This window comes from Nycticebus coucang, chromosome 4 (assembly GCF_027406575.1).
Source record: "Nycticebus coucang isolate mNycCou1 chromosome 4, mNycCou1.pri, whole genome shotgun sequence".
Lineage (NCBI taxonomy): Eukaryota > Metazoa > Chordata > Mammalia > Primates > Lorisidae > Nycticebus > Nycticebus coucang.
In genome coordinates, this window is record NC_069783.1 from 71,401,350 (window position 1) to 71,423,454 (window position 22,105).

Consider the following 22,105-nt stretch of genomic DNA (forward strand, 5'->3'; position numbering starts at 1 on the left):
TATTCATGAATAATATTTTGCATTTCAGTGGTATCAGTTGTAACATCTCTCTTGTCATTTCTAATGGTGTTTATTTGAGTCCTTGCTCTTCTATTTCTGGTTAATCTAGCTGGTTGTCCATAGATTTTGTTTTCTTGCCAAAGAACTAACTTTTTATTTTACTGATCTTTTTACTGCTTTTTTGGTTTCTATTTCATTTAGCTCCACCCAGAGCTTTATTTATTTCTTTTCTTCTGATGCCTTTACATTTGGTTTCATCTTCTTCCTCTAGATCCTTGAAATGTTTAATTAGGTTGTTAGTTTCTGAGCTTTCTATCTTTTTGATGAAGGCATTTAAGGCTATGAATTTTCCCCCTAGGACTGCTTTTTCCATATCCTATAGATTTATTTTTTTATCTAAGTAAACACTTTATTTTGGTTTCAGATAGGATATTGAAATTTACATGTTATTTTTATGACAACTAATAAGTAGCTCAGTTACTGACATAAAATATGTAAGAAATTTATGAGCTATAAGATACAGATGAGAAAAATCTGAAGTAAGTTTTTAACTTCATTTACACCCTGTCGGGAAAAATAGGACTTCTGTAATTGAATCAAGCACCTTTTTCCATAAGTACTTGTTTATTCTTTCAGGAAGCATATTGTGATTTTGTATCTAAGAGATCAACAACTAACCAGGATTTCTATCTTACCAAATTGTAAAACATTACTTCAAGCTAATCCTTATGACACAGTCCAATATCTGTTTTAGACTTCTTCTTGTCTTCCTATTAAGCTCTTTAATTAAATCAGAAAGCAAGTATAAGGATTCAGACAAGACCATAAGAGGAAAAAAAGGCAAATACAAGGTATGTTTGCCTTATAAAGGATATCAATAAAGACTTAAATAGATAAATAACTAATAATTTTTAAAAAATCATGAATTCTGAAATTTGGAGCAATATAATAGCCTTATTAAGTTTTATCAAAAAGGGCCTTTCCCAGCTTGTTTCCAGACTTCTTTTACTCTTTTAATGCTTTCTTTCTTTACACATTTCCAATATTCTTGTATGCCTGGATGCTGTGGTACCCATAAGCCTCGACGCATTCTGTTTTTTAACACCCCAGAAACTCTTCATGACTCAGACACTCATCCCCATCCACATCAAAGATCTTGAAGACAGTGTCCAAAATATTGTTTGAGAGCTCTTGTCCTGTTGCTACTTTCACAGCTCTCTTAAACTCCACTAGTCTGACAGGGCGATGAGCTGAACTAAACATTTGCATGGCAATAGCACAGTCCTCCAAGTGGGTTGTAAAATGGCAAAATGACTTGAACTCATCCAAACTAATGCTCTCTCCTGCTGACAACTTCTCTCTCACATTTTTTCAGTAAATGTCTTCATTATCAGTGTTAGTGAAAAAAAGTAGCCACTCTGCAAAGTCTTCTTTTCTCATAAAATTCAAGCTTTTAGAAAACTGAAGGAATTCCATTTCTTGAATTTGTGTTTGTAAATTTTCCATAAATCTCCTAAATTCTTTATAATGAAGTTTCTTTCTCCTTTTTTCTCAAAGAAACGCATCTGAAGGGTTGTCTTAATTTCAGGTTCTTTCACTGTTAGCTCCTGATATTCTGTTTCATTGGTTTTCACTGTCATTAAGTCATCTTGTTTACTTATTATTTTCTGCAGCTTATAAAATTCCTCTTTTTCGATCATCTCATTGTCATCTGCATCCAGCATTTTAAAAGCAACATGAAACCCAGAATGGGGCTTGGTGAGGATTGTGAGCAAGAAAAGATACTTGGTATATGAAATTAGCCCTTTATCACCAAGGTCTCTAAAAAAAGTTGATCCATAACCAGCTGTTTGGATTCCTGCCAGTGTATCTTCGATATCCTTTTTTGTCAGCTTCTCGACTAAAGTTTTACATTCCACTTGCTCAAACGTTACTGAAAAGAGGAAGTCTCGTCATGTCATATAATATTCTCCTTCATGTTCTAGTGACGAAAACTGCATGAAACGCTGTTTATGAAGAGATGATTTGTCTACTATGCCAGGGTCAGCATTTTTCTTAGCTAAGACGGTGAGGCTGTCCTCTCACACTGCGACATTTACACGGCTGTGGTGCCAGGCAGCTGCTGCTCCTGCCACAGCTGCACCAGCCACTGCCCCTGCCAAGGGGCCAGGGCTCGGTGCAGTCCATCGGCCAGTAGCAAGCCAGTGCTGCAGTCGTCCACCCCAAGCCGCCCAATGAGCCATATCCTATAGATTTTGAAAGCTCATGTCCCTTTTGTAGTTTAGATCAAGGAATCTTTCTGATTCCATCTTAAGTTCATCATTGGCCAGGGATCATTCAACAGCAGATTGTTTAATTTCCATGACTTTATGTGGAATTAACTTCTAGTTTTACTCCACTGTGGTCTGAGAAGATACATGCTATGACTTTTTTTTTTTAATTTTCTGAAACTCATTTTGTGGCCTAAAATTTGCTCAATCTTGGAAAATGTCCCATGTGCTAATGAGAAAATCATATATATAATAGTTTGAGGGTAGAATGTTCTCTAAATGTCTGTTAGGTACCTATGTTCTATAGTCTCATTTAACTCCACTGTTTCTTTTGTTTGTTTGTTTGTTTGGGGTTTTTTGGTTTGTTGCAGTTTTTCACTGGGGCCAGGTTTGAGCCCACCACCTCAGGTATAGGGGGCCAGCGCCCTACTCCTTTGAGCCACAGGCGCCACCCATCTCCACTGTTTCTTTATTCACTTTCTACTTCAATGATCTGTCCAGTTCTGTCAGAGGGGGGTTGAAGTTCCCAGGTATTAAGATGCTACTCTTTATTTCTATGCTTAGAACTTGCAGAATTTGCTTCATGAATCTGCGTGCTCCTGTGGTTAGGTGTATATATTTAGGACCTTTATGTCTTCTTATTGAATTACTCCTTTTACCATTAAATAATAATCATCTTTATCTTTTTTTACCACTGTTAATTAAAGTCTATTTTGTCTGATATGAGAATGGCTATGTCTGCTAATTTAACTTTTTAGTATCTATTTCCATGGAATATTGTTTTCCATCCCTTTACCTTAAGTCTGGGTGTCCTTGTGGGTTAGATGTGTTTCCTGGAGATAGCATATATTTGGGTTGTATTTTTTTCATCCATTCAGCTAGTCTATGCCTGTTAAGTGGGGCATTCAAAGTGGGGCATTCAGACCAATCATGTTGTGTTAGTACTGACATGTGGGATGCTGTTCTGTTCATCACATTGGGTGATAGCTTAATTGTTTTGTTTTCCTTCTTGTGCTATTGTTTTATAAGAATTGTGAGGTTTTAATTTATGGGTATATTTACAGTGGTTTGTATCTACCATGCTGCTCCATATATAATGCACTTTTGAGCATTTCCTATAGGGCAAGTCTAGTAGTCTCAAACTGCCTTAAGTGTTTGCTTATCTGAAAAAGTCTTCGTTTCTTCGTCATTTATGAAATTTATTTCTGCAGTATACAAAATTCTTGGCTGGAAGTCACTCTGTTTAAGAAGACTAAAAACGGGTCCCCAATCCCTTCTGTCATGTAAGGTCTGTGCTGAGAAGTCTGCTGTTTGCCTTCTGGGTTTTCCTTTGTAGGTTAGTTTTTGCTTTTGTCTTATCTTCTTCATTTTGACATTGGCCAGGTGCTGATTAAGTATCTTAGATATGTTCTGTTCGCCTGAATCTTTCCAGTGTTTGATGACCATTTTGTATGTGGATATCTGAATCTCTGGCAATATTAGCTAAATTCTCTACAAAAATTCCCTCAACTAGGTTTTCCTTGCATTTTCTTTTCCTCCCGCTGTGATACCTATAATTTATATATTGGCTCATTTCATATAGTTTCATATTTCTCTGTGTGATTGCTCATTCTTCTTCTCCCTCCCCCCCACCCCCCACCCCCACCCCGCTGTGTCTTCGACTGACTGGGTTAGTTGAAAAACTTTATCTTCAACCTCTGAGATTCTTCTGCTTGGCCTCGCCTGCTGCAATTTATAATTCCCTAAATCAGTGGTCCTCAACCTATGGGTCATAACCCACAGGAACTATATTAAAGGCTTGCAGCATTAGGAAGGTTGAGAACCACTGCCCTAAATGACTCTTTCATTTCTTTATGATATATGCTTTCTAATGTTATGTGTCTCTTTAGTGAGTTTTTCACATATTTTCATGAATGTGCTGAGATTTCTGTTGTTGTTTCATTGTTTTTTTTTTTTTTTTTTTTTGGTAGAAACAGAGTCTCACTTTACCACCCTCAGTAGAGTGCCATGATGTCACAGGACTCACAGCAACCTCCCGCTCTTGGGCTTCTGTGATTCTCCTGCTCAGCCTCCCGAGCAGCTGGGACTACAGGCGCCTGCCACAACGCCCAGCTATTTTTTTGTTGCAGTTTGGCCGGGGCTGGGTTTGAACCCACCACCCTCGGTATATGAGGCGGGCACCCTAGTCACTGAGCCACAGGTGCCACCCCATTGTTTTGTTTTTCAACTTTCTTTACAATTCCATTCATCTTGTTTGGCATCCATATTCTGAATTCCATTTCTGACATTCAACAGTTTCTTCTGGTTGGGGTCCATTGCTATGGATCTATTGTGATCCTTTTAGGGTGTCCAACTAGCTTATTTTTTAATATTGCGAGAATTCCTTTCCCAGTTTCTTCTCATCTGAAGAGTCCTATGCTCTCTTCTCTTAGCATAGGACTGATAGGTTTGTGAAGCACCCGTTCACCTTTGCTGGGAACTCTCCTACTTAGTAAGAAGAAGGAGAAATCCCTGGATAGCACTTTTGTGTTCTACTCCAGAAGACTGATCCAGCAGGAGAGGATGCGCTGAGAGCCTGTAACACAATTATTCCCCTTCATCATCCTATCTCCCTGTGTTGTCACAGTCCAAGCCAGTGTTAGGGGATATCCATGCAGATTGGTGGGTTGCTCCCCAGGCTGCTGTTAAAAACTTTGGCAGAGGTTGGGACAAGTCTCTTCTCCACAAAAGTGGGTATTATGACCTTGGCTGATGAGTTTGTGGGACTGCAGACAGCAATGGGGCAGGGACCTTGACCAGTGCCTGGACATGTCACCAGATTTTGACTAGTGCCTGGTTTGCTCTTGGTATTTTGGCAGGTACCTACGTGTGGTATAGGATGTTGGCAGGCACCTGGGTTGTGGCTAGCAACTATGCAGTTTGCAGGACCTTAAAGGTACCTGAGCATAACACAGGATGACAGCTAGCAGTGAGTCAGGTCCTGGAATCTTGATTGATGCTGAGCATGTCATGGCACTACAACCAGTGGTAGGATGGGTTGTGGTAACTTGGAATGTACCTGTGTGGGTCACAAGACCTTGGCAGATGCCTGAGCAAGACACAGAACCTTGGCAGGTGCCTGAGCCAGTCCGGGGTCTTGGCTTATGCCTGAGTTGGTTGTGGGACTGCAGCCAGCAGCAGTCTGGCTCCCTGGGCTACAGGGGCTGGGCCACCCACAACTGGTGAGGCTAAGATGATGTGTGGAGCCCTTCTAGGGAGTTGCAGTGGCTGGAGCTGTCACTCTGTCCAGGTCCAACTGGGGTAGCTGATACACTGTTAGTCAGGTAGCAATGGCAGCACTAGAGAGATCTCAACTAGTTTTAAACCCTGCATTTTGTAAAATATAACAATAATCAAATTTAAAAGAAGAATGGGATGGTAAATATCTATATTCATCTAGGAAAGGGTAAGTGGCAAATTTCTTTTACTACATCAAGTAAACATCATAGGTCTACCCTTGAATAGATTATCAGGGACAGCTGAGACCTAAAATATGATTCAAAATCTAATCTATTCCCTCATTTCCAATAGAATGATAAAAATACAAATGACCTATTTAAACACTCTGTTGTTTATAAAACAAATACTCTCTCCATAAGCAACTGAATTTTTTCAATTTATTGTTGTAGGCTACATCATCAAATATATTGAGAAATTTTAATAAAATCAATGTGATAAACTTCAAAAGAACAAGTATTATTACAAATCATTACTGCTCTTTCATTCACAAAAGACAAAACAAATTTAGATGTTCCTCAAGGCTTTGGTGACTGAAAGATAAAGATATTTTTTAAAATCTAAATACTTCTAACACATTTGTTAATGTATAAGTGGGAAGAAAGCCCTTTCTGTGATCATAATTCATACCATTGCCCGATTAGCCTTTTTTCATGACACCTGTTAAAAATTATAAATATCCATACATAACATGACATCTTTCTTTACATAGTAAACAATCAGCCAAAGGCACTTGCAACATAATTTAGGTCATTAACTAAAAGGAGAACTTTGAAACATCTTGAGCTTCAAGTTTTATCCAAAGTCAAGGGAAGTATTCAAATAACAGAAAAATTTCTTCAAATCTCCAATATAAACCATCATTCTCAGTCAGTATTTACTGAACATCCATAGAGCAAAACCGCTTTGTTAAAAAATAAAAAATAGTTTTAATCCTATGTTTCCATAAAGATGAAAGATTTCCCTAAAATGATAAGAAACAATTAAGACCCTTGGCACAGAGAACCCTGTGTTTAACTGAGTACTCGCAAAGCCATTGGAAAACCTATCATAAATCCAAGACCTACTTGCTTCATGGCAGTCTCTCCAATTTTGTCTGAATGCTTGCGGATGCTCTCCAGAAAATCTTTGAGATCAGACATAGAGACATCCTTTATTTCCTCTCGAAGCTTCGGAATGTTATCCACCATCACTTTGCAGAATCGATAATGGCTTACTTGCGGCAGATAGGTATGCTCTAGATGTTCCAGAGTTTTCAGGGCAGGATAATGCCTACAAAAGGAATTAATCACCTTTAGCTCAACTCAGTCTTCTTTAGGGTTACAGATATATTCTTCAGACAATATGTCTAGCCTTATTTGGTTTTCCCTGTACCTTAAGACAAATTCAGTATCAATTTTTAATAAAAATACCTATTAAAAATATCAAATTATTAAAACAATATGTTTTCAAAGACTAGTAAATTATAATGAAAAATAATTTTTTTTTGTAACAAGATCTCACTCTGTCACCAAAAGTTACAGTGCATCACCACGCTTTACTGCAACCTCAAACTCCTAGATCACACAATCCTCTACCTCAGTCTCTTAAGTAGCTAGGACTATAGGTTCACACCATCAAGCTCAGCTAATTGTTTTTTACTTTTAGAGACAAGGTCTAACTTATGTTCAGGCTGGTCTACAACTCCTGGCTTCAATTGATGCCCCCACCTCAGACTCCCAAGTGCTGGGATTGCTGGTGTGAGCCCTGGTGCCCATCTCAAAAAAGATTTTATCCGAAGAATGCATAAAACTCAGAATATCTACCAATGAAACATAAAAAACAAAGAAAATTTAAAAATGATCATCTAAATGCCAAAAAAATCATTCCATATGAAGTAGCCCCCCCCACCCCCCCAAAACAAAACGAAGTAGTAGTAGCCAAGGCTAAACTTCCAACTATGGCAGAGGGAAGAACTTGGAAAATCTACCCCCAAAACAAATGTAAAATAGACTAAACTATCCAAAATAACCATTTTCAGGGCCCTGGAAACTGACCAAAGAACAACCACAAACCAAGAACTGTTAATTCATGAAAATGACTCACCATGGGGCTCTGCAGTATTCTACCTCCATCACCCTGCCTCTTCAATTTCTCTGCCCTGGGTCATTGGCCCTGGCTAGTCATGAAAACCAGCAGCTTCTCTGATATTAGGAGCTAACATAATTTGGAACAGAGGGTGAAAAACCCTTATCAAGTGGAACTGTTAGTAAAAGTAACAAATTCAGTAAAAAATAAATAAATGAAACCTCCAGTTCTATTGTCCTAAAGTTGCAATCTAGGTTGGCATAAAACAAACTGGAAACCAATCAGAAATTTTCTAGGAAGGTTGTAGAAATAAGAGACCTATAGAATGGCTTGATAAGCTCTCCGCAAGTCTCTAGCTGATTAAAGGACTACACACACATGCAAAGGACACCTAAAAGGACCTAAACATTACCCATATCCTTAGCTTACTAGGTTTGTAGGCAGACAGACATATAGGAGACCTTTGAAGGTCTGGACCAGACAGACTTGGAAACTGCCTAACTTTTATTTTATTTATTTATTTTTTTTTTGAGACAAAGTCTCAGTTTATTGACCTCCTCGTAGAGTGCCATGGCATCATAGCACCAAGTAGATGGACTATAGGTGCCTGCCATAACACCCAGCTATTTTTAGAGACAGGGTCTTATTCTTGCTCAGGTTGGTCTCAAACCTGTGAGCTAAGGCAATCCACCTGCCTTGGCCGCCCAGAGTGCTGGGATTACAGGCGCGCCTAAACCTTTAATGTACTTCCTTAGCCACATACAAATCCACTGGCAAAGAGTAAAAATCTTATTGGCTTGAATTTATTGAAGCACAACCTCTAATCAATCATCAGATGACGGCTGGGTGCAGTGGTTCATGCCTGTAATCCTGGCACTCTGGGAGGCCGAGGCAGGTGGATTGCCCTGAGCTCACAGATTTAAGGCCAGCCTGAGCAACAACGAGACCCCATCTCTAAATATAACCAGGCGTTGTGGTGGGTACCTGTAGTCCCAGCTACTCGGGAGGCTGAGAAAAGAGAATCCCTTGAGCCCAAGAGTTGGAGGTTGCTGTGAGCTATGATGCCACTCTCCTGAGGGTGACAAGTGAGACTCTAACTCAAAAAAAAAAAGAAAAATTCATCAGATGATGACTATTTAAAAATGAAAGTGAAATATAATACATTTCCAGATAAACAAAGAGGATACCTTGCTAGCAGATCTGCCTTACAAGAAATACTAAAGGTGAGGAGAGAGAGCAAGATGGCGAACGAGTAACAGCTTCCTTGCATCTGGGCACCGTGAGTCTGGGGAGATAGGACTCCAGGCATCTCTGGCTGGTGGGATCTACCTATCATCACCCCTGTGAGGATACAGGGAGTCAGCGAGAGACTACTGGACCCCAAGAGGAGGACTAAAACATGGGAAAAACAGCAAGTGTTCGCATGTGTTCAATCGGTCTAAACCCTCCCGCAACTGTAAATTCAGTAGCAGCAAGACTGCAAACCGGAAAGGCCTTACCTGTGAACTGTTTTGGTGTCTTTGAACTTGGCACTCAGTTGAACTGCCTTGGGGAGAGCCTGAGCGGGAATGCGGAGAACTTTGGCCATTGTCTAGGGCCCCAGTCTGAGCCGCTAAGCCAGACGGAGCTAATAGTGTTTGGCGGTGGGCCACAAGGAGCCATTGTGAGCGATTTGTCCCGGCGAACTCCACCCTCAGGGTTGCAGAGCTAGAATCTGGGTGGGAGCTGGTAACCTAGCAACCGAGTAGCCTAAGAGTGGGGTCTGAGCCGCCTTGCAGCCCTAACCCTCAGGGACAGAGTGAGACTGGTTTTGGAACACTGGGTAAGTGGATAGCCACTTCAGCAGTGATTCCAGCGACAAGCACTTTCCTGGGAAAGCTTCTGCTCAGCAAGGTTACAAGTTCAAAGTGCCTTTTAAGGGGGCTGAAGAGAGATTTAGGGTATCTACCTGCTGGGGTTTGAGAAATCAGCAGCCTCCAGTCGTATCAGAACTGTGATTAACATCCCATACCCCAGAAGACCACATGTTGCCCAGACAATATTCAATAACGTATACATACTGCTTTGTTTTTGGTTGTGTTTTTTTTTCGTTTGGTTGTTTTTTTCTTTATTTTGATGTTGTTGATGTTGTTTTGTTTTTTAATTTCAACCTTTTCCGTACAGATCTTTTTTCTTTATCAATTTGTCTAGTTTAATTATAATTTCCCATTGCTGCCTTTTTCAATAACTAGAACTTCATTTTTGCTAGTGTTTCTACCGCCATTAATTGGTTTTTCACCCAATTTTATACCATAAAGTTTTCTATTTGCTTGTTTTGGTTTGATTTATAGCATTTTTGTCTTTCCTCTCTACTTGGTGGAGGTACGGTACTGTGTATGACCAGGTTAGCAAAGAGCTGCTGACCTCAAGGGAAGCACCCAACTGGGCACACACCGAAGGTGGGTTTTCTTTAAAGCTGTATCAAAGTACCTTACTGTACACCTATGTTGCTCTGTCTCCCTCTTTCTGTGTCTCTCTTCCTTATGTCAATATTCCTTTTACCCAACCCCTCTCCTTTCTCTATTTTTTTTTTCTTATCACTCGGTCCTCCTTTCTTTTCATCCCTTTCTTGCTCTTCAACCTTCCCACCCTTCTGGTACTGTACCATAAGGACTGATCAAACCCTTAGACCACAGGCACGAGAACTTAAAAAGCAAGAGGAAGTGAAAGGAAAATAAGGGCAAGGAAACAGATAAAAGAAATCACTCCTGAGGAAGAATCAGCAGAAAACTCCAGGCAACATGAAGAACCAGTCCAAAACAACCGCGCCAAGGGACCATGAGGTAGCTACTGCAGAGCATTCCACCTATAAAGAAAAGTTAGGAATGACAGAAAGGGAATTTAGAATACACATGTTGAAAACAATGAAAGAAATGATGGAAACAATGAAGGAAACTGCTAATAAAGTGGAAAATAACCAAAAGGAAATCCAAAAACACAATCAAATAAGAGATGAACGATATGAAGAATATAAAAAGGATATAGCAGAGCTAAAGGAACTGAAACAGTCAATCAGGAAACTTAAAGATGCAATGGAAAGTATCAGCAACAGGTTAGACCATGCAGAAGAAAGAATTTCAGAGGTAGAAGACAAAGTTTTTGAGATAACTCAGATAGTTAAAGAGGCAGAAAAGAAGAGAGAGAAAGCAGAACGTTCACTGTCAGAATTATGGGACTTTATGAAGCATTCCAACATACGAGTTATAGGAATTCCAGAAGCAGAAGAAGAATGCCCCAGAGGAATGGAAGCCATACTAGAGAATATTATAAAAGAAAATTTCCCAAATATCACCAAAGATTCTGACACACTGCTTTCAGAGGGATATCGGACCCCAGGTCGCCTCAACTCTAACCGAGCTTCTCCAAGACACATTGTGATGAACCTGTCCAAAGTCAAGACAAAAGAAAAGATTCTGCAAGCTGCCAGGAGTAAGCGCCAGTTCACCTACAGGGGCAAATCCATGATAGTAACCGCAGACTTCTCTAATAAAACGTTCCAAGCAAGAAGACAATGGTCATCTATCTTTAATCTACTTAAACAGAACAATTTCCAACCCAGAATTCTGTACCCTAAGCTAAGCTTAAAAATTGATGGAGAAATCAAATCATTTACGGATATACAAACATTGAGGAAATTCGCCACAACTAGACCAGCTCTACAGGAAATACTTCAACCTGTTCTGCACACTGACCACCACAATAGATCAGCAGCAAAGTAAGAACTCAGAAATTAAAGGACAGAACCTAACCTCCACACTGATGCAAAAGATAAAACTAAGCAATGGACTCTCACAAAATAAGATGAATAGAATACTACCACACTTATCAATTATCTCAATAAATTTAATGGCTTGAATTCCCCACTGAAGAGACATAGATTGGCTGACTGGATTAAAAAACACAAGCCATTCATTTGCTGTCTGCAAGAAACACACCTGGCTTCAAAAGACAAATTAAAGCTCCAAGTCAAGGGTTGGAAGACAATTTTTCAGGCAAATGGAATTCAGAAGAAAAGAGGAGTTGCATTCTTATTTTCAGATACATGTGGATTTAAAGCAACTAAAGTCAAAAAAGACAAAGATGGTCACTTTGTATTGGTCAAGGGAAAAATACAACAAGAAGACGTTTCAATTCTAAATATTTATGCACCCAATTTAAATGCTCCCAGATTCTTGAAACAGACCTTACTCAGTCTGAGCAATACGATAACTGATAATACCATAATAACAGGGGACTTTAACACTCCTCTTACACAGCTGGAAAGATCCTCTAAACAGAAATTCAACAAAGATGTAAGAGATTTAATTGAGACCCTGGAACAACTGTGCTTGATAGACGCATATAGAACACTCCATCTCAAAGATAAAGAATATACATTCTTTTCATCACCCCATGGAACATTCTCCAAAATTGATCATATCCTGGGACACAAAACAAATATCAACATAATCTAAAGAATTGAAATTTTACCTAGTATCTTCTCAGACCATAAGGCACTAAAGGTGGAACTCAACTCTAACAAAAACGCTCGACCCCACACAAAGGCATGGAAATTAAACACTCTTCTGTTGAATAACAGGTGGGTGCAGGAAGAAATAAACAGGAAATCATTAACTTCCTTGAGCATAACAACAATGAAGACACAAGCTACCAAAACCTGTGGGATACTGCAAAAGCAGTTTTGAGAGGAAAATTCATCGCTTTAGATGCCTACATTCGAAAAACAGAAAGAGAGCCCATCAACAATCTCACAAGCCATCTTATGGAATTGGAAAAAGAAGAACAATCTAAGCCTAAACTCAGTAGAAGAGAAGAAATATCCAAAATCAAATCAGAGATCAATGAAATTGAAAACAAAGAATCATTCAGAAAATAAATGAAACAATGAGTTGGTTTTTTGAAAAAATACCTAAAATAAATAAACCATTGGCCAGACTAACAAGGAATAGAAAAGTAAAATCTTTAGTAACCTCAATCAGAAATGATAAAGGGGAAATAACTGATCCCACAGAGATACAAGAGATCATCTCTGAATACTACCAGAAACTCTATGCCCAGAAATTTGACAATGTGAAGTAAATGGATAAATATTTAGAATCACACCCTCTCCCTAGACTTAGCCAGGAAGAAACAGAGCTCCTGAACAGACCAATTTCAAGCACTGAGATCAAAGAAACAATAAAAAATCTTCTAACCAAAAAATGCCCTGATCCAGATGGCTTCACACCAGAATTCTATCAAACATTCAAGGAAGAGCTTATTCCTGTACTGCAGAAATTATTCCAAAATATTGAGGAAGAAGGAATCTTCCCCAACACATTCTATGAAGCAAACATCACCCTGATACCAAAACCAGGAAAAGACCCACCCAAAAAGGAGAATTTCAGACCAATCTTACTCATCAATATAGATGCAAAAATTCTCAACAAAATCCTAGCCAATAGATTACAGCTTATCATCAAAAAAGTCATTCATCAAAAAAAAAAAAAAAAAACATCATTCATTATGATCAAGTTGGCTTCATCCCAGGGATGCAAGGCTGGTTTAACATACGCAAGTCCATAAACGTTATCCACCATATTAACAGAGGCAAAAATAAAGATCACATGATCCTCTCAATAGATGCAGAAAAAGCATTTGATAAAATCCAGCATCCTTTTCTAATTAGAACACTGAAGAGTATAGGCATAGGTGGCACATTTCTAAAACTGATTGAAGCTATCTATGACAAACCCACAGCCAATATTTTACTGAATGGAGTAAAACTCAAAGCTTTTCCTCTTAGAACTGGAACCAGACAAGGTTGTCCTCTGTCACCTTTACTATTCAACATAGTGCTGGAAGTTCTAGCCAATACAATTAGGCAAGACAAGGAAATAAAGGGAATCCAAATGGGAGCAGAGGAGGTCAAACTCTCCCTCTTTGCTGACGACAGGATCTTATACTTAGAGAACCCCAAAGACTCAACCACAAGACACCTAGAAGTCATCAAAAAATACAGTAATGTTTCAGGATATAAAATCAATGTCCACAAGTCAGTAGCCTTTGTATACAGAAATAACAGTCAAGATGAGAAGCTAATTAAGGACACAACTCCCTTCACCATAGTTTCAAAGAAAATGAAATACCTAGGAATATACCTAACGAAGGAGGTGTAGGAGCTCTATAAAGAAAACTATGAAATCCTCAGAAAGGAAATAGCAGAGGATATTAACAAATGGAAGAACATACCATGCTCAGGGATGGGAAGAATCAACATTGTTAAAATGTCTATACTTCCCAAAGCAATCTACCTATTCAATGCCATTCCTATCAAAATATCAACATCATACTTTCAAGATGTAGAGAAAATGATTCTGCGTTTTGTATGGAACCAGAAAAAACCCGGTGTAGCTAAGGCAGTTCTTAGTTATAAAAATAAAGCTGGGGGCATCAGCATACCAGATCTTAGTCTGTACTACAAAGCCATAGTGCTCAAGACAGCATGGTACTGGCACAAAAACAGAGACATAGACACTTGGAATCAAATTGAAAACCAAGAAATGAAACTAACATCTTACAACCACCTTATCTTCGATAAACCAAACAAGAACATACCTTGGGGGAAAGACTCCCTATTCAATAAATGGTGTTGGGAGAACTGGATGTCTACATGTAAAAGACTGAAACTGGACCCACACCTTTCCCCACTTACAAAAATTGACTCAAGATGGATAAAGGACTTAAATTTAAGGCATGAAACAATAAAAATCCTCCAAGAAAGCATAGGAAAAACACTGGAAGATATTGGCCTGGGGAAAGACTTCATGAAGAAGACTGCCATAGCAATTGCAACAACAACAAAAATAAACAAATGGGACTTCATTAAACTGAAAAGCTTCTGTACAGCTAAGGAGACAATAACCAAAGCAAAGAGACGACCTACACAATGGGAAAGGATATTTGCATATTTTCAATCAGACAAAAGCTTGATAACTAGGATCAATAGAGAACGCAAATTAATCCACATGAAAAAAGCCCACAATCCCATAGATCAATGGGCAAGAGTCATGAATAGAACCTTCTCTAAACATGACAGACGAATAGCTAACAAACACATGAAAAAATGTCCGTCATCTCTATATATTAGAGAAATGCTAATCAAAACAACCCTGAGATATCATCTAACCCCAGCGAGAATGGCCCATATCACAATATCTCAAAACTGCCGATGCTGGCGTGGATGTGGAGAGAAGGGAACACTTTTACACTGCTGGTGGGACTGCAAACTAGTACAACCTTTCTGGAAGGAAGTATGGAGAAACCTCAAAGCACTCAAGCTAGACCTCCCATTTGATCCTGCAATCTCATTACTGGCATCTACCCAGAAGGAAAAAAATCCTTTTATCATAAGGACACTTGTACTAGACTGTTTACTGCAGCTCAATTTACAATTGCCAAAATGTGGAAACAGCCTAAATGCCCACCAACCCAGGAATGGATTAACAAGCTGTGGTATACGTATACCATGGAATACTATTCAGCTATTTAAAAAAATGGAGACTTTACATCCTTCGTATTAACCTGGATGGAAGTGGAAGACATTATTCTTAGTAAAGCATCACAAGAATGGAGAAGCATGAATCCTATGTCAGTAGCCTTTGTATACAGAAATAACAGTCAAGATGAGAAGCTAATTAAGGACACAACTCCCTTCACCATAGTTTCAAAGAAAATGAAATACCTAGGAATATACCTAACGAAGGAGGTGTAGGAGCTCTATAAAGAAAACTATGAAATCCTCAGAAAGGAAATAGCAGAGGATATTAACAAATGGAAGAACATACCATGCTCAGGGATGGGAAGAATCAACATTGTTAAAATGTCAATTTTGATATGAGGACAATTAATGACAATTAAGGTTATGGGGGGGGAGGAAAAGCAGAAAGTGGGACAGAGGTAGGGCGGTGAGGCCCTGGTGTGTGTCCCACTTTATGGGGGCAAGACATGATTGCAAGAGGGACTTTACCTAACAATTGCAATCAGACAAAAGCTTGATTGTTTAACCTGGCTTATTGTACCCTCAATGAATCCCCAACAATAAAAAAAAAAACAAAAAAAGAATTCTGACGTAAAGAAAAAAAGAAATACTAAAGGAAATGACAGCATATGGTAACTTGATTCACAGAAAGAAATGAAGTCCACAGGAAATAGTAAATAAATGCTAAATATAAAAGATTGAATAAAGATATTTTTTCTCTTTTCATAACTTCTTTAAAAGATTTTTTAAAAAGTGATGATTACAACACTGTATTATTTGGTTTATAAGATACATAAATGCAATTTATGTAAAAATAGTAGCACAAAAGATAAGGAAAGAAATGGAGTATGTTGAATGACAACAACTACTATAACAAATTTGTATCAGCAATAACCTACAGAAGACTGTGATAAGTTAAGATGCATAATACAATCCATAAAGCAACCTTTAAAAAAATCAAAAATATCTATCATGTGGGCCAGGCATGGTGGCTCACATATGTAATCCTAGCATTCTGGGAGGTCGAGGTAGGTGGATTGCTTGAGCTCAGGAGTTCAAGACCAGCCTGAGGAATGGACTCCATCTCTAAAAATAGCCGGGGACTGTGGCACCTATAATCCCAGCTACTCAGTAGGCTGAGGCAAGAGAATCGCCCAAAAATTTGAGGTTGTTGTTGAGCAATGATGCCATGGCACTCTACCAAGGGTGAAAAATGAGACTTTGTCTCAAAAAAAAAACTATATCGTTTAAAAATCAACAAAAGAATTAAAACAGTATACTACAAAATTAATGCAAAAGAAGCGAGCAAAAAAGAAATATAAAAAAGACGTGAAAAATGTACAGAAACAAAAAGCAAAATCCAGCCATCACAGTAATAACATTAAATGTGAATGGATTAAATACACCAAGCAGAAGGCACACATTGTCAAGACAGGATTTTAAAAGCATAATCCAATCCAATATGTGGATCCATATTATCTACAAGAAACACACTTTAAATTCAAAGACACAAACAAGTTGCAAATAAAAGATAGAAGAAGAAAAAAAAAAAAAAAGATGGAAGAAGATACACCATACAAAAAAGTAACCATAAAAGAGTTGAAATGGCTACATTAATATAAGATACAAGAGACTTTAAGACAACAAATATTACTAATAATACAGAGGAACAATTCTTAATAATAAAAAGGATATTATCTGCTAGGTAGTAAAGCTTCTACATGTGTAAGCATAAGAGGACAAATAAAAATAAGATTGATAAAGTTGGTAAGGTAAAAACAAAATGTTATTAATGAGAAGAACATAATAAGAATAAAGAAGAAACAAAAAACTAAAAAAGATTTTTTGTAACGTATATAAAGGATCAATAAACTTGAGTTGTTTTTTTTTAAGCCAATGAACAAAGAAAAGTCACAAAAAGAATGAAAAAAGGGCCAACGTATAAAATAAGAAGTTGAACTTATACATGCGGTAACACAAATAAAAAACATAATTTTGTCACTCAAACTGACAAAGATTTCTTAAACAATCATGTATATTATGTCAAGGGTTTCAATGAATGGGAATTCACACCCTGCTGGCAAGCAAATTTTTATTAATGACACAAGTTTACAATGAAGATTTTAGTAAAACAACTATTCTAAACAAATGCATTTCTAAAACAGAAATGAGATGTACAAAAGTATGTATAAGCTATTTATATTAGGCAAAAACAAAAATTGTAAAGCTATATTAGCCAAAAAAAAAACTAACCTAGATGTCTAATAACAAGGAATTGGTTAAATTTCCACATTATGATATGTCATGGTAGTAAAATACTAAAAAAAAAAGAAAATCTTTACAATATTAGCAACTGAAAATTATTTCACAAACTAGATCTTATCACTTCTCAGCCTTCTAGACTTCTGACTAAGATTAAGTATAGCATCTATTCTCATAAGTTTAATTTCTGACGCAACGTCTATCAGAGGATAACACATGAAATAGATTTTTGAAGCAGGGAGATGAAATGGGAGCCTGTTTCATCCACTGTACACATTAACCTGGCATTACAGTACCTCCAAAAATAGTGCTCCAATTAAAAAAAATATATCTGACAAGTATAATCATAATCATTTTTAAAATTATAAATATGTACACATGTATAAATTATGAATATATGATGCAATATATGTATATCACATAATACACACACAAAAAAAAGTTCAGAAAGAAATAAACAAAAATGTTAACCATTAAGTTCCTTTCCTTGAACAGTAACATTATGAGAGATAAATTTTCTTCTTCATACTTTTAATTTCCATATTTCCCATGATATACTTAGAGTATAGGAAAAATTCAGTTCCATCTCAATAAATAAAAAAGAGTTACAACTGTATTTTGGACTTTAAGAGTGATTTTCACAGCACAAACTTAAGTTTTTCTTGTTCCAATGAACTCAGTACTATGGACATTAAAGACTAGAGACTGTTTTTACTTGTTCTATTTTTTTTCTTGTTTTCCTTCATGTATTCCAAAAATAAAATCTTAGTGCAAATAAAAGGAGGGAAGAAACATGTATTCCTTCTAAATTTAGAAAGAAAAGTACAATCATAGTTAAATCTGAAATAGTTGCTTTTATTAAAATTTTAAAGGCTCAAGAACAATACAATTCACATGGTTTAATGTAAACAGAAGGGTGTTTATACTACAATTAGGTATGAAGAACTATGTGCAATAACATGCAGTTCCTCTAGAGAGAAACTTTAGAATGGATAGAAATCCAGAAATTAAGCTAAAAAGATAAACACACTTTGGGGTTTAGTTATGTTTTGGAAGATTGTTTATAAAATGAGAAAAATCCATCAACATTGCCTGCAGACATAAGGCACATTCTCTGATGAGATGCATGGCTCATGCTGAAAACATCTGGTCTGTCACATAGCTCCACATTTTTCAAGGCTAATTAGTACAAAACCCTGTGTTTCCTGGTAACAAAGAATGTTATCTTATTTCTTCATTGTCCCTTCCCCTAACATACACATGTTCCTACTATAATAGCTAAACAAGATTATTCAAATTTCTTGTCTTTCTTAATATGAGTAGCAGGTTAAAGAATGACAGCCAATTAAACACCTGTATACCAAACACCAAAAATAAAGAAACAACTTCTAGTAGCTCTGGCAATCCAAAACTACATTTTCATGTTCCTTTTGACAACTTCCAAATATTATTAAAACTGAATCAAAAGCCAAATTCCTAAGTTTCATTTGCACATATGCTCATTCTTTCCCCTCCTCCCACACAGGCTCCCTACCTAATAGAGATGAAAGTGGAAATAAAGTAAATAAAAGCAGAGAATAACAGGGAAGAATGCAGGAAAAGAGGACTAAATAATTCTTTAAACTGAATAACTAAGATCAGAACAACTTACACATGGTTGAATGCAATAGTGAGAAGAGGAATGTTGATTCTAGGCAAAGTAAATTTTGCTACTTTGATAAGAAAGTAATTTTTGATTCTTTGATAAGAAACTTTTATAAATTTAGAGTACAAAAAATTAAAGCTTTTACTGCAAGAAAATATTAGTGCCTTTCCTAACCAAAGATCATCATTACAAATATTCAATCCTTTCTCTGTGCTAGAGATAGAAAGATAGTCAGTTCCTAGGAAATAGATTACAGCTTATCATCAAAAAAGTCATTCATCATGATCAAGTAGGCTTCATTCCAGGGATGCAAGGCTGGTTTAACATACGCAAGTCCATAAACGTTATCCACCATATTAACAGAGGCAAAAATAAAGATCACATGATCCTCTCAATAGATGCAGAAAAAGCATTTGATAAAATCCAGCATCCTTTTCTAATTAGAACACTGAAGAGTATAGGCATAGGTGGCACATTTCTAAAACTGATTGAAGCTATCTATGACAAACCCACAGCCAATATTTTACTGAATGGAGTAAAACTCAAAGCTTTTCCTCTTAGAACTGGAACCAGACAAGGTTGTCCTCTGTCACCTTTACTATTCAACATAGTGCTGGAAGTTCTAGCCAATACAATTAGGCAAGACAAGGAAATAAAGGGAATCCAAATGGGAGCAGAGGAGGTCAAACTCTCCCTCTTTGCTGACGACAGGATCTTATACTTAGAGAACCCCAAAGACTCAACCACAAGACTCCTAGAAGTCATCAAAAAATACAGTAATGTTTCAGAATATAAAATCAATGTCCACAAGTCAGTAGCCTTTGTGTACACCAATAACAGTCAAGATGAGAAGCTAATTAAGGACACAACTCCCTTCACCATAGTCTCAAAGAAAATGAAATACCTAGGAATATACCTAACGAAGGAGGTGAAGGACCTCTATAAAGAAAACTATGAAATCCTCAGAAAGGAAATAGCAGAGAATATTAAAAAATGGAAGAACATACCAAGCTCATGGATGGGAAGAATCAACATTGTTAAAATGTCTATACTTCCCAAAGCAATCTACCTATTCAATGCCATTCCTATCAAAATACCAACATCGTAATTCAAGATTTGGAGAAAATGATTCTGCGTTTTGTATGGAACTGGAAAAAACCCCGTATAGCTAAGGCAGTTCTCTGTAACAAAAATAAAGCTGGGGGCATCAGCATACCAGATTTTAGTCTGTACTACAAAGCCATAGTGGTCAAGACAGCATGGTACTGGCACAAAAACAGAGACATAGACACTTGGAATCGAATTGGAAACCAAGAAATGAAACTAACATTTTACAACCACCTAATCTTTGATAAACCAAACAAGAACATACCTTGGGGGAAAGACTCCCTATTCAATAAATGGTGTTGGGAGAACTGGATGTCTACATGTAAAAGACTGAAACTGGACCCACACCTTTCCCCACTCACAAAAATTGATTCAAGATGGATAAAGGACTTAAATTTAAGGCATGAAACAATAAAAATCCTCCAAGAAAGCATAGGAAAAACACTGGAAGATATTGGCCTGGGGAAAGACTTCATGAAGAAGACTGCCATGGCAATTGCAACAACAACAAAAATAAACAAATGGGACTTCATTAAACTGAAAAGCTTCTGTACAGCTAAGGACACAATAACCAAAGCAAAGAGACGACCTACACAATGGGAAAGGATATTTGCATATTTTCAATCAGACAAAAGCTTGATAACTAGGATCTATAGAGAACTCAAATTAATCCACATGAAAAAAGCCAACAATCCCTTATATCAATGGGCAAGAGACATGAATAGAACTTTCTCTAAAGACGACAGACGAATGGCTAACAAACACAGGAAAAAATGTTCATCATCTCTATATATTAGAGAAATGCAAATCAAAACAACCCTGAGATATCATCTAACCCCAGTGAGAATGGCCCACATCACAAAATCTCAAAACTGCAGATGCTGGCGTGGATGTGGAGAGAAGGGAACACTTTTACACTGCTGGTGGGACTGCAAACTAGTAGAACATTTCTGGAAGGAAGTATGGAGAAACCTCAAAGCACTCAAGCTAGACCTCCCATTTGATCCTGCAATCCCATTACTGGGCATCTACCCAGAAGGAAAGAAATCCTTTTATCATAAGGACACTTGTACTAGACTGCTTATTGCAGCTCAATTTACAATCGCCAAAATGTGGAAACAGCCTAAATGCCCACCAACCCAGGAATGGATTAACAAGCTGTGGTATATGTATATCATGGAATACTATTCAGCCATTAAAAAAAATGGAGACTTTACATCCTTTGTATTAACCTGGATGGACGTGGAAGACATTATTCGTAGTAAAGCATCACAAGAATGGAGAAGCATGAATCCTATGTACTCAATTTTGATATGAGGACAATTAATGACAATTATGGTTATGGGGGGGGGAACAGAAAGAGGGAAGGAGGGAGGGGGGTGGGGCCTTGGTGTGTGTCACACTTTATGGGGGCAAGACATGATTGCAAAAGGGACTTTACCTAACAATTGCAATCAGTGTAACCTGGCTTATTGTACCCTCAATGAATCCCCAACAATAAAAAAAAAAAAAAAAGAAAAAGAAAATCGGTATAGAAGGGACATTTCTTAAACTGATAGAGGCCATCTACAGCAAACCCACAGCCAATATCATATTGAATGGAGTTAAATTGGAAAGATTTCCACTCAGATCAGGAACCAGACAAGGCTGCCCATTGTCTCCATTGCTTTTTAACATTGTAATGGAAGTTTTAGCCACTGCAATTAGGGAAGAAAAGGCGATCAAGGGTATCCATATAGGGTCAGAAGAGATCAAACTTTCGCTCTTCGCAGATATGATAGTATATCTGGAAAACACTAGGGACTCTACTAGAAAACTTTTAGAAGTGATCAAAGAATACAGCAGCGTCTCATGTTACAAAATCAACATTCATAAATCGGTAGCCTTTATATATACCAACAACAGTCAAGTTGAAAAAAC

At 37.5% G+C, this 22,105-nt stretch overlaps 1 protein-coding gene, 1 non-coding gene and 1 pseudogene across 2 annotated transcripts in view; 1 reads left to right on the forward strand and 2 right to left on the reverse strand.

Moving 5' to 3' along the window:
• Window positions 1–22,105, reverse strand: part of EXOC6B (exocyst complex component 6B) — a 782,024-nt gene that overhangs the window by 609,624 nt on the left and 150,295 nt on the right. Inside the window, exon 6 of the mRNA XM_053587825.1 lies at window positions 6,614–6,818. Within this exon, the coding sequence (XP_053443800.1) occupies window positions 6,614–6,818 (205 nt within the window). The remainder of the gene's footprint in view (window positions 1–6,613; window positions 6,819–22,105) is intronic.
• Window positions 940–2,113, reverse strand: LOC128583572 (calcium uptake protein 2, mitochondrial-like; annotated as a pseudogene).
• Window positions 17,553–17,751, forward strand: LOC128585323 (U2 spliceosomal RNA). Its single transcript, XR_008380029.1, has one exon. It is a non-coding gene; the product is annotated as a U2 spliceosomal RNA (small nuclear RNA).